At 34.5% G+C, this 13,815-nt stretch overlaps 1 protein-coding gene across 1 annotated transcript; it reads left to right on the forward strand.

Moving 5' to 3' along the window:
* The first annotated feature begins 12,494 nt into the window (after positions 1-12,494).
* On the forward strand, positions 12,495-13,128 carry LOC127096472 (non-specific lipid-transfer protein). The gene is made up of 2 exons (XM_051035037.1): positions 12,495-12,892; positions 13,023-13,128. Exons 1-2 carry the CDS (start codon positions 12,534-12,536, stop codon positions 13,030-13,032), a joined length of 369 nt encoding a protein of 122 aa, XP_050890994.1. The 5' UTR covers positions 12,495-12,533; the 3' UTR covers positions 13,033-13,128.
* The last annotated feature ends 687 nt before the right edge of the window (positions 13,129-13,815 follow it).

Below are 13,815 nucleotides of genomic sequence, written 5' to 3' on the forward strand. Positions count from 1 at the left end.
AGAGGAAGAAGGTCTCTTTTGACCCAATTCCGATGACATACACAGAGTTATATCCGTCTTTGGTTCTCAAGAACCTGTTGCAACCAAGAAATCCTCCGCAAATCCCTGAACCACTTCCATGGTGGTACAAACCCGAACTCCATTGTGTTTTTCATCAAAGAGCCCCAGGATACGATATTGAGAATTTCTACCCCCTCAAGTATGAAGTCCAGAAGCTGGTTAAGAGTGGAATGGTGTCTTTTGAAGACCGTGCACCGAGTGTCAAAGTTAACCCACTACCTGCCCATGGGAATTCATCTGTTAATATGGTGGACGGTTGTCCAGGGGAGTTCAAGGTATTCGATGTACGCTTCATTAGAAGGTCCTTGGTGACGATGCACAAGGATATTTGCTTGGTTAGAGATTGTGAGCATGACCATGATGGTTGTGCTATCTGCAGTGTCAATCCTAGAGGTTGTATGGTTGTGAAGAGGGACATCCAGCGGTTGATGGATGAAGGTTTGATTCAGATTGTTCAATCCCGTCACATAGATGACGATGTCAATGTTATAGTCCCGGTTTTCAAAACTCCCGAGAGAGTGGTTATTCAGTATGATAGCAGAAGTAGTAACAATGTCAGCAACAGATCGGTATCGCCGTTGGTTATACGGTTAGCGGGTCCAGTCCCGTATGCATCTGATAAGGTTGTCCCATATTAGTATAATGCTACTATGTTGAAGAATGGTCGAGAGGTTACTTTGCCTACGACCAGTTCTATTGTAAGCATAGATGATGTTACCAAGGTGACTCGCAGTGGCCGTGTGTTTGGGCCGATGTTCCCAAAGAATGTGGAGGATTTGTCTGGCAATAAGAAACTTGAAGTACCAGCAGTAGAGTCTGTTAGCGCTCCAAAGTGTCAGTCTGGTGAATCCAGCGGTTTGAAGCCTAGTGATGATGATGAGGTACTTAAACTGATCAAGAAAAGTGAATTCAACATAGTGGAACAGTTGCTTCAACCCCCTCGAAGATTTCAGTACTGTCTCTGTTAATGAACTCAGAAGCGCACAGAGAAGCACTGCAGAAGGTTCTTGAGCAAGCATATGTGGAACATGATGTTACAGTGGATCAGTTCGATCATATTATGGCTAACATCACGTCCTGTAATAATCTCAGTTTCTGTAGTGAAAAACTCCCCGAGGAGGGTAGAAATCATAATTTGGCTATGCATATCTCGATGAATTACAAAGATGACGCTCTGTCAAATTTATTGGTAGACATCGGGTCTTCATTGAATGTACTTCCAAAGTCGACTTTGTCCAAGTTATCATATCAAGGAGCGCCTATGAGATATAATGGTGTGATCGTCAAAGCTTTTGACAGTTCACGCAAGACTGTAATTGGCGAAGTGGACCTTCCAGTGAAGATAGGTCCGAGTGACTTCTAAATTACTTTTCAAGTAATGGATATCCACCCGGCCTACAGTTTTTTATTGGGAAGGCCATGGATTCATGAGGTAGGAGCCGTTACTTCAAAGTTGCATCAGAAACTGAAGTTTATCAAGAATGGTAAGCTGGTTATTGTTGGTGGGGAGAAGGCGTTGTTGGTAAGCCACCTGTCATCTTTCTCTTTTGTGGAAGCTGAGGATGAGATTGGAACTCCGTTCCAAGCCTTGTCTATTCCTGAGGAAAAGAGAGTTGGGGCACCCATGTCCTCATTCAAAGATGCATTGAAGATTGTTGAAGAGGGTCAGTCAGATCGGTGGGGGCAGATGGTAGAGCTCTCTGACAACAAGAGCATAGCTGGATTGGGTTTCCGACGAGGATCACCAGTGGTTAGATATGAAGATGTACAACTCAGTTTCCGTAGCGGAGGGTTCATTCATGGTAATGAACAACACTTAGCTGCTGTGCTAGAGGATGATGAAGAGGAAGATCGCACCAATTTTGTGACGCATGGAAAGGCTTGCAACAATTGGACCGTTGTGGATATTCCTGTTATTATGCATCGATCTAAGTAATTACTTTTATTTATTTTTGAAAATCCTTCTCCTATGCCTAAGGGAGAAGTGAACATTGTTTGGCATTTTCAAATTTTGATCATCAATAAAATATAATTCTATTCATCCATATCTATGATGTTTTATTTTTACTTTTTGCTTTATTCTGAAAATGGTAATCACAAAAAACATAAATAAATAATATAATTGTCCATATGCATAATATTTGGTCACAGTTCACTAAAATTAAAATATCAAATTATTATGCAGGTAGGTTTCTAACCCCATTGAATACAATGATCCTTCTCCTTCTCCAAATTTTGAATTCCCTGTGTTTGAGGCTGAGGAGGAAAGTGATGAAGAGCTGATATGGCAGTAAAGATCAAAGAAGAAATGCAAAAACATATTTACGACGGTTTCCTTGTTATCGCTGAATATCCGCAATGGGTGGCCAATATTGTACCTGTTCCGAAGAAGGATGGAAAAGTCTGTATGTGCGTTGATTATAGAGATTTGAACAAAGTTAGTCCGAAAGATGATTTCCCTCTACCGCACATTATTATGTTGGTAGACAATACATCTATATTCAAAGTCTTTTCGTTTATGGACGGATTTTCAGCTATAATCAGATTAAGATGGCACCCGAAGATATGGAGAAGATACCGGGTAATAGATAATATATTTCTGGTACTCCTGTGTTGAAGATCATTCTTCCCTAGTTGAGTTTGATTCAGGTATTTCAGCTTTGTTCTGATCTACTTGTTTCCACCCGCAGATTTTCCCTTATCCCCAACCGAGTCCTTCCATTGATTTATTTTATGGAATTCCTCTCGTGTCTCCAGCAGTTTTTAAGTCGTAGCCTGGCCTACGCACAGTTGTTTATCCCTAGAGTCTCTGTCTCCCCAGTGAGTTTTCCTTATGGAATGCATTATACTCCTGTAGACTTTCAGTCTCTCCGAATTCTTTTCCCTTGTGGCAATATTTTCCCCATATAAATTATTTTTTATATTTTCATATCATATGCATCATGAGGTCTCTTAGGGACCAAAATTTGTTTCTATTTTTGTTATATAAGTCCATTCTACTAAGTTGATATGAAGATTTTAACCTTCACATCCTCAGTTAGAATATCCTTAGATAGGGGCAGCTGTAAGACCCTAATTTTGACCCTAAGATCCCTCATGCTATCTCATCATTTGCATTCGTTTTGGGATCACACCTTGGCATCCTCCTTACCCCTTATTCATTGGGTCTGCATTGGGAGAGATCACCAAGCACATTTTATTGTATCATACTTTGTTTTTCATTATTTACTAACCAAAATATCAAAAATATGTCAATGTATAGTTTGTTTCTTTTGTAGGTAGTGTGTACGTCCACCAATGCCTCATCAAGCTCATATCTAGGGTTTAAGACCCTAAATGCAAGGATATCAATAAAGAGATGGTTTACATTGGTTATAGACATCATATATGGATCCTCATGGTCTTCACATATCATTTTGATCAAGAAACCATCAAGAGTTTGAAGCTTATTTGCCTTGGAAGCCCTAATTCATCTGGGTTTCTTGTGTGACTTCCTCATAAAGTTTCTTCATCATTTGATCAAATATTTAAAGTGATACTTAATATTAAATCATATTACACATATATGATCCTCCATGAGTCCCAAAGATCAAGAGAATGTCAAGTTAGCAAGGTGAAAAGTTACTCAAAACTGGGGTTCCCTAGACCCTATCTCCTACAATTTTGTAATATGAAAATGATTCCAAGAGAAATGTCACTCATAATTACATTCCAAACAACTTTCATGTTTAAGTCAAGATCTAGTTTTGCTTGGAAAGTCATTTTTTATGGTGAAAGATTATAGGTCATTTTGTCTGAACCCTAGTTATGAGGTTAACTTCTAAGGATCATAACTTGTTAAAATTTTATGATATGAAATCCATTCAAGTTCCATGATCAAATTCAAGATGTCCTCTTCAACTTTGATATGAAATCTATTCAACTTATAAAATGCATAACTCCTTCATTCCAAATCCAAATGAGGTCAAATTTGTGACCAAATTAAATATGTTTTTAAAGAGATACAACTTTGATGAAGAAACGTTTTCCATTTGAAGTCCATAGCAAAAGTTATTCAAGGTGGAAGAAGTGAACATTTGACTTGGTACTTAGAAAATTTTCAAACATGTTTGATTTTCCAAACTTCCGCCTCAAAATTAATCATTATCCAAGCTTCAAATGGAAAAGTGTTCAACACGAAAGTTGTTCCCCTTGATCTCACCTTTCCAAAAAGTCTAAGATCACCTCATTTGTTAAAAGGATGAAGGACTTGCGCACGGGTTATTTTCAAGGGACCAATTGGATGAATTTCACCTTCACATTTCAAATTCAAATGCATGGCCACATGACATGACTTCAGCATGATTCTCAAGCAATTTTGGATCTGAATACATCCCTTGATGGGCCTATCGCACGCCCATGTAAGCATGCAATAAGAATTTCTAAATTTGGAAAGAATTGGAAGTGTGTGGAAATGAATTGGAATGCCTATAAATAATACCCTTCATGCTCAGAATTAAGGACCTCATGCGCAAGCTTTGAATCTGCAATCCAAATCCTCACCATTAAAGGATAATCTTGAAAGTTTTCATTTGAAAATCGAGCTTCAAATCTCATTTTGTTTTGAGATTGAAACTCCAAGAGTCCAAGCCATTTTCTGATCTTAATCACTTCCTACAAGCTTCTGAAACTAAGCCAAGTACAATTGGGATCAAGATCGAGCAAGGTTGAAGCTCCCTCGAAGGTAATTTTTCAGAATTTTCATCTCTTTGATTCTCCCTCAACTATTCACTATTTTTTGTGATTTTTGGTTGGCTGAAGTCCTACCAATGTAGGCAAGAAGATTGAGTTGCTTTGAGATCAAATCGAAGCAACTCAGTTCATGATCCTCAAAATTCAAATCCCTGTGTCTTTTTATATACTTGGAATTGGAGAAAATTGAGGCCAGATTCGAGCTCCTGAGCATTTTCTCTTCAAAATAGTGTCCTTGTTTTTCATTTTTCATGAAGTTGAGGTTGGACCAGTCTAGTGGTCATCACCGGAGAAGATGACCGGAGCCCTAGCTCCGGTGGTGAGTTGGCTTCATCTCATCCATCTGATCTTGGTCCAGGGATCTAATCTCTGGCTTTGGTTTGAATTACCACTTATACATGCGCGTTGACTGTGGACTATGGTGGGTGATACGCGCTTGGCCATCAGATATACCACCTCAATTAATGAAGGAGATCTGATGGCCCTCGTTTTTTCCAATTTCCTTTTATTTTCTGAATTTTAATTTAATTATTTTATTTTGTTTAATTCATAATAATTTAATTTTTAATCCAAAAAATATGGGACTTTTACCAAAAATCTTTAAATATTTTTCTCTTTCATTTTTTGAATTAAAATTATTTTTTGGATTAATTTTGAGATTTTTCTTCAATTAAATGTTTTTGTGCATATTTTTAATTGTTTAAAAATACTTCTGACTTTTCAGAAATGATAAATTTTTTTGTCTAAGATCCTTAGACCTTGATTGACCTAGGATAAATATCTTGGCCATTTATTTGGTGTTTTGAAGAGATTTTAGGTTTTGACCAAATTAAATTGAATTTTAATGCATTTTTAAATTGATTTTTAATTGATTAATTGTATAAAAATTATGTTGAGCCATTTTTATGGTCTTGTGATGTTTGACTATTTGTTTAGGCCTTGGTCAAGGTTAATTTGACTTTTGTTGGATTAAAATCATTGGATTTAGGGGATTTATAAAATGTACATTTCATCTCCCAAAATGATTGAATGATTTTAATTTGATAAAATTCCTCCCATGAATAATTTATGTTTCTCTCACTTTCCATCCCTCTTCATCTTCATCCCTATTCTTACCCATTCCTTTCATTGACCAATGAAATCTCAAATATCCTAAGGCTAATTGGTTCATCAATGACCTTGTGTCAGATGAACCAATACAAGTATGGATGAGATACATCCATCCCCTTTGATCTTTTCTTTTAGTGTGTGGTATGTTTTAGGAGTTTGGTTCATCATACCAAATCTCTAACATGCATTAACACCTAAATTTTATTGCCCGACCTCAGGTAGTTGTGACTTCTACATAAGTCCAATTACGATTGCTTAACATAGAGCTAAATTTGACCCTAAAGGCATAGCATTCTAGTAAGTGAGATTGTAATTCTCCCATCTTTCATGGTATTGTGTGGAAACTTGGCCTTTTTTCCTTCCTATGGAAGATGTTGTGGTTCAAGGATCCATGCTTGTGAATAGATGGTTGAGTGTTCTCCAAAGAATGACTTAATCAATTAAAAAGCAAAACACTACTAACCTTCAATTAACTTTGACTAACATTTGACTAACTCTTATTAATATTGATTTACTTTCAAGTCATTTACTTTATGTAATTTAAATTTCAGTCATTTATCATTCATTGCCATTTACATTTCATTAAACTTGTTTATCTTTATGCCATTTTCACTTTGTTCATTTGAGGCATATCTTGTGATTGTATATATTTTGTGTTTGTGATCTTAGGACCTTAATGAAGGAGAATTGTCATCCAAGGCGCAGCGGAATTTAAAATTTTCTCCATTTAGTGATCCTTACGAATGGGCATGATCAGTGATAGAATCGTTACCTCTTGTGGCGATCACGAACGTTGAACGATGACAACGTCTCTACTCAGTCCACACGAACGGATTCCTTCAATCTCAGTGCTAGCTGGTACGAATGAAGGCTTTGAGTGAGAGAGAGAGAGGGAAACAAAATTCCAAGTCTTCACTTGAGTGTTAGTCTGAGTGACAATGCTTCTACCCAAGGGTTCTATTTATAGAACCACTTGTGTGGGCTTCAAGCTAAAAAGCCCACTTAAGTGTATTTTGGCACATATCTCATAATATGCCAAAATCACTTAAGTATTTGGTACCTTACCATATTTCGTCTTCCACTTAAGTGCACCGTACCTTACGGTGTTCCTTAGTTACTCTGTTTCTCATCAATCCGTCCTTTGTGTGTGACCCTGTAGGTTTTCGCGACGTTGGCAATTATATTAAATCACGCATTTAACATAATAAACAGTGAGCGGTATCTAGCAACACATCACTACTACCCAAGACACGAAAATGTCATGTGATCTGACAAAACCTCCTGTGATAATAATTATGTGTATAATTACCCTTTTTCCCTTATGTCTATATTGACCATAAGGTATAGACCGTGTCATCCTTGTCCAGTTCAATATTGGGCCCATAGACATTTATCCTGTTACGCAGGATGGGAAAATTTTATCTAGGACACTCATGTCCCTCAACATGCTTTGTGGAGTACCCATCAATTGTCTTTATGGTTATCCAGTTACGGACAATATTGGATCAGCAATAAAGCACTCAACTCTACATCTAGGATCCATAGTGGTTTCAGGTCGAAGAGTGGTATACACCATTATCACCATGAGAATAACTTATGACACTTTACATAACTTTCTACATAGTATTCTCATAGCGGGTCAATCCGGTATAAATATTACTCTTAATATTCATACCTATGTTAAAGACTTGATAACTCTTTATCCATGATCCATGAGATGTGATCATCAGTCTACAAACATGATAGTCTTAATGCTTTAATGTTATCCCGCTTCACACTAAAGCTCGACTACGGATACTTTAAGAATAGTGTCCTTATGTTTAATGTGCTCTCATGATTAAGTCACACTTAATACATTAAACGGACTATCTATTCCAGGGACTTTATTAATCAACCATAATAAAGAAAAAGCCTTTTTATTAATTAATAAATAATTCGATACAAGTACCAAAACACTTAATAAACAACAAAAACCCTAAAAAATGCTTGGTGGACTGTTGAGCTTGATCTGATCTTTTGGACTTAGAACTAGGCAACATTCCCTATGCAAAAAGGACTTGGGCAATGCCAACATTTTGAGACCAAGTTATTGTGAACTGAGCCTTCGTCTGATGCAAGTCTTGGGATTTATTTGAACTCATATACTACATTGTCTTAATGCAAATTGTTATTTTGATCTTGTGTCTGATGCTTTCTTCTGAGTTGATCAAAGAGTATTTCATCTGATACATGAGAAGACAAAGAAGACTGCTAGCTATGGGATTTGCTTGCTTGGATGTGGCTATCTTTATTTTATGCCTTGATCTTCATGATGTCTAATATTGCTAATGGATTGATTGATTATTGCTTGATTCAAAGTCCAAAGGGAAATTGGGTTTTCTATATGACATCCTTGTCCATTGGATTGTATCCCATTGGTCAGATCTTTTCAACTCTTAACTTTTAATTTTATGCTTAGGATTAGCCTCTTCATCTTCTCCCACTTATTAAATTTCAAAATCTCTCCCCCTTTTCAAAAACTTTCTTTGCTTGTGTTTTCAAACTTAGACTTTGTTTAAATGGTTAGAAATTTTGGCCTTACGCCAATGAATTTTCAAACCTTTTTTCTTAAATCAAATTTGTAAATGAACTTAACCATATTGACTTAAAGTTTCAAAAGACAAAAAGAACTAACACTCATTCAAGTTTTTGGCCATTTGTGCCCCCTTTTTAATTAAAATTTTGTTAAAAGAAATTCACCCATTTTGAAATTGTTACCATTAACTACGAAGTTTTGATCCCTCATTTCTATGTTGGTACGTAGGCACAAGTTCGAAGGTCTTGTCAAACACAAAAATATAACCAATGAATTCTTTTCTCATCCCCACACTATATTTTTCTCAAACATCATTTTATACTAAAACACACACACACATAAAAAAAGGGCTCCCTAGGAGTACCTAAGACACTTTGGGTGCTAACACCTTCCCTCTATGTAACCAACCCCCTTACCTGTAATCTTTGGCATTTTATTAGTTTTGATTCGAATTTTTTTTATCTTTGGGTTTTGTTCGTACTTTTCCCTTTTCTTTTGGAAACAATAAAAGTGCGGTGGCGACTCTAGTTTTATTGACGTTAAGCGTATCCATATCTTGATGGTCATGAATTTACCACTGCAGGTTCGTCCATCTTTCTTTTTGTTTGAGAAGCTCAAGAAGAATTAGAAAATTCCATTGAAAGATTCGGACACAACACAAAACAAGTTTGAGTGTTGTTCTTGATTGACGTTTAGGAGTGTCTCCGCTGCTGGAGATGGCCTCTGGCATGGCTGAGGGAGAAACTGAACTGAGAGAGGAGAGAGACGCGTCAATATTGTTGGCTCTGAGTTTCTTTAAACATGATTTTCACGTGCGTTTTTCTATTTCAATTCACTAATGTCAAATTTGCAATGTTGACTAAGTTCCACATCATTATTTGCCTTATCCATTTTTCATGTTACATGACAAGTTCGTTTGGGCTTGTGTGTTGGGCTTTGTGCATGTTTTCTGATGTTACCACCTATTACTAACGCACCCCCTTGATGTAGTTGTTTTATTGATCCATTGTTATTCATCAAACCATTTTCATAATAAAACTTGGATTAAAAGTAGGGTGTACGTACTTGTTCACAACACTCAAGTACTTGGGTTGTTGGCCATACCTAACTTGTGGCCCGATACTTGACTTCCATCCAAAACACTTAACAAATAAACGCGGGTATAAATCATTTCTCTAAGAGTGAAATAATGGTTAGGATGAAGTTGTCCTCTCAACTCTCAACTATTCTAATTGTCAGCCTTACTTAGTCGGTGGTTAGACGCTCGTCTCCCTCTAAGTACCAATGATTAAAGTCGTAAAACAAATTTCATAATCATAACCAAAATAAAGAGATTCTTCTGCCTTAGCTCACCTTCCATGTCTCTCATGATCCTTTTTCCAATATCTTCAATATCATTCCCATTCCCCAAATATGATATATTGTTTCCTTGGACCAAATACCATCTTCCTTTGGATTCCATATATACCCTTTGGGTCAATAACCAATACCCACGTTTGAATCAAGAGCTCTTGTTTGTCTTGTTAATCCTAGTTGTTTAGACAAACACCCATTTGTTTTCTTGAAAGTCCTAATGTCAGGTAAGACCCCTTTGCTTTTGGCCATACCATATATTGGTTCATATCACCTTTACTCTTTGATTCAAATATCATTATCCTGTGGATTCCTGCAATACCATTTTATTTTGGTGCCAAGTTATACTTTTCATCACTTCTTATCAAATCTCTCTTCCCTTATCAAACCTCTTTCTTTCTTTGTTCCATCTTAGTTCTACGAACTACGAAGCTCTGAATATCTAATTGCATGATTAGAATACGTAGGCACAAGGGTTTGAACCCTTGGCGATCATCCTAATTATTGATTCTCCTTTCACCATACTAATTTATTCTTCTGCCTTAGGGCACCTTCCACATCTTCCATGATCCATCAAATATCTTCAATCATAATCCTTCCATCTCAATGACGTACTGGTTCTTTGAAACCAAATACTATAGTCCCTTTGGATTCCATTTATACCATTTTAGGAAAAAATAACCAGTGTCCGTGTTTAAACCAAGAGATGCTTGTCTTCATGCCAAATACTTAATTCATTTCTTTTTGGCCAATATGCATGTTTTTCTCTGTGGTTCAAATTTCATTCCCTTTATGGATTCCAATAATACCATTATATTTTGGTTCCAAATTATACCTTTTGTCACTTTTGTCAAACCTTTCAGTTCTTTCAACTTTAATTATTTCTCTCTATCCTACCATTCATTTTCCATTATTCATTATTCGCTACCTACATTCAATATCTTCTACCAATCATTCACGCATGTGATATACTTTCTCTTTGAACCAAATACACTACTTATTTGAGCTCCATATATACCTTTTTGGACAAATAACCAGTGTCCATCCTTTGAACCAATACCCTTTTATTTTTGGCTTGATGCCAGTTTACCATTTATCTTTGGCTTGATGCTAGTGTACTCTTTGTTTTTGCGTGATGCCAGTTTTCTCGTTGGTTAAGATATACCTACCTTATGGGTTCAAAAAACATTATACTTTGGTTCAAACCATACCTTTATCACTCTTCTTTCATCTCCCACCTTTAGTTCTATGAACTATGGAGCTCTGAATTCCTTATTGCACTATAGGGAACGTAGGCATGAAGATCCTAATCCTCATCGAGTACTTTGTTTATTCTTCTCCTTTTCCCCTTATTCTTTCGCGAGTAATCTTTAGATACGTAGGCATGAAGGCTCTAACACTCATTCGAGCAAAGAACAATCAAAGTGGTTTCCGTTGAGTACAACGAATGTGAAAGATGCTAATACTTTCCCCTTGCATAACCAGCTTACTTGCATGTTTCTCTTCCTCTGGGTTTTATCGATGTTTTTCCTTTTCTTTGATAATAAATAAAGTTCGATGGCAATTTTGGTGTATCTTCGAGCGTGCGATACGCTCAGGTATTTTTCGTGTAGCTTCACGTGGATGAGATTATAAGGGTCTCTTCTAACTTAATTAGAGGTCATAGGTTCGAATCTAAGTATGCGCACGCAACAATATTAAATCTCTTTAGGACTAGTTTTGCCACCTATTATAATTTCTCAAATTCAAAAGATTAATCTCTGTAGTTGCGCGCGTAGAGGATACCCGATTTAAAAAAAAAATTAAAATGAAATGTAGAACCACAAAAATTTACTAAAATTAAAGATGGAGATATTATAATTTTTAGAAAAATTGGCTAAACTATAACTATTAAACATACACAACAATATATTATAGTTTTATAACGTGGTATGCGGAGCACTTGTATAATAATTTTAAAACAATTATAAATATTAAATATTATTAAAATAAAAATATACATTTTTTTATTTCTTATAATTACTCTTTTGTGTATTTTTAATGATTATCTATGACCATTTATATTTAAAATATATATTTTTTATGTCTGAATAATTTTTCTTGTGCATATTTAATGATTATCTATGACCATTTATATTTAAAATATAAATTTTTTGATGTCTTAATAAATATTCATACATATATATATATATATATATATATATATATATATATATATATATATATATATATATATATATATATATATATATATATATATTCCCTTATCCAAGTTTGAAAATAACTTGAAAAAAATAGTATAATTGTCTGTTACTATTTATAATGGAAACAAATATAGGTCATATGACGTGGCAACACGTTTCAAGTATATACAAATATTACTTTTGGAAGAACATTGATCGCTACTATATTATTAGAAAATTTAATTGTCTTAATTCATTGTCTCTAAGAAGCTTTTTTGTGTACTCTTAATTAATATATTAATTCATGAATATTTAAGATTATAACTGTTCCTTTTATAAACAAATAGAATTTAAATAAAATAATAAATCTTATAAAACGTTATCAACACGATATTAAAAACAATTAAGACACTAATGATTTACCATTAATGATTAGCAAATATTATATATAAATTAAAACATACTTGTAGAGAGAAATCATTCTAAAATTTCATAGATTATCCATACACATTAAAATTAAGATGACAGGAAAGAAATCTATTTCTGTTTCAATACTTTTGATGGTTTTAGTTATGCTAGTAACACCATTTTTTGCACGACAAATCGATGACATAACTTGCCCTGAAGCTCTTTTGGCATTGTTACCATGTCTTCCATTTTTGCAAGGAACTGGTCCTCCCACACCGCCGAATAATTGTTGTATTGGTTTAAATAATTTGAATCAAAGGGCCAACACCACCCAGATTCGAAAAGATGTTTGCAATTGTCTCAAACCTGCTGCATCAAGATTTAAAGTTAACCCTGATAAATCAAAACAACTGCCTAAGCTTTGTAACATTGCTCTTTCTGTTCCTTTTGATCCTAGTGTTGATTGCAACACGTAAGCTATATATCTTCTTAAGTATCACCTAATACTATGCAGATACTATTTTTAAGCCAAATGTATGTTCAATTTTTATATGTTCATATGTTATATGTTGTTCTAATATTTTTGTTTTCATTTTTTTCAGGGTTCAATGATGCTATAACATGGGGAATACCGATTGTAAAAGAATCTTAAATAATAATCTAAATATCTTTTTATCTATTGATATGAAAAGATAAAAATTGTAATAACTCTTTTTCTATGTTATATTGAATATATTTTAAGAAATTAAATAAATTAAAATGATTAGAGTCAAATAAATTTAAGATTAAAATTATGGTTAAACCTAAGGTCATATAGTTTTTGAGGATACATTTTTTTATCTTAAGTGAGAATATAATATCCTAATGAAAATATAACAAATCTAAGATCAGAATTATGTTAAACTCAAATGAAAATATTTGATTATTACAAGGAATGAGAGCAATTAATTATAGTTTTTAAAGTAAAATTGAATAAATCTTGTGTTTTTAGATTTTATCTTACTAAAATAAAAACACGATCAATGATTATACTTGATTCATTACTCTCAAAACCATTTTGTCAATAATTAAATTGGTGTTTCTTCCTCGGATTGAATTTGTCAATAATCATTTAATTATATTTCTAACCATTTATAATCAATTGATGTTCCTTACTCAAATTGAATTTGTCAATAATCGTCATATTAAAATTTATAAAAGTTTCTACACATCTTGTCATATGGTTTTCTTGCGTAGAATAAAAAAGGAAAAGACGAAGGAATCAGAATTTATAAAACTTAAAAAAATATATAGAAAGAAAATCATCATATTAAAATTTATACCTCGTTCTATAAATGGGGACCGTTAAGAATCCATCATAGGCCTTCTTCATCACCACTTTGCGTCTTCTCGTTT

Source organism: Lathyrus oleraceus, chromosome 6, assembly GCF_024323335.1.
Source record: "Lathyrus oleraceus cultivar Zhongwan6 chromosome 6, CAAS_Psat_ZW6_1.0, whole genome shotgun sequence".
Taxonomy (NCBI): Eukaryota; Viridiplantae; Streptophyta; class Magnoliopsida; order Fabales; family Fabaceae; genus Lathyrus; species Lathyrus oleraceus.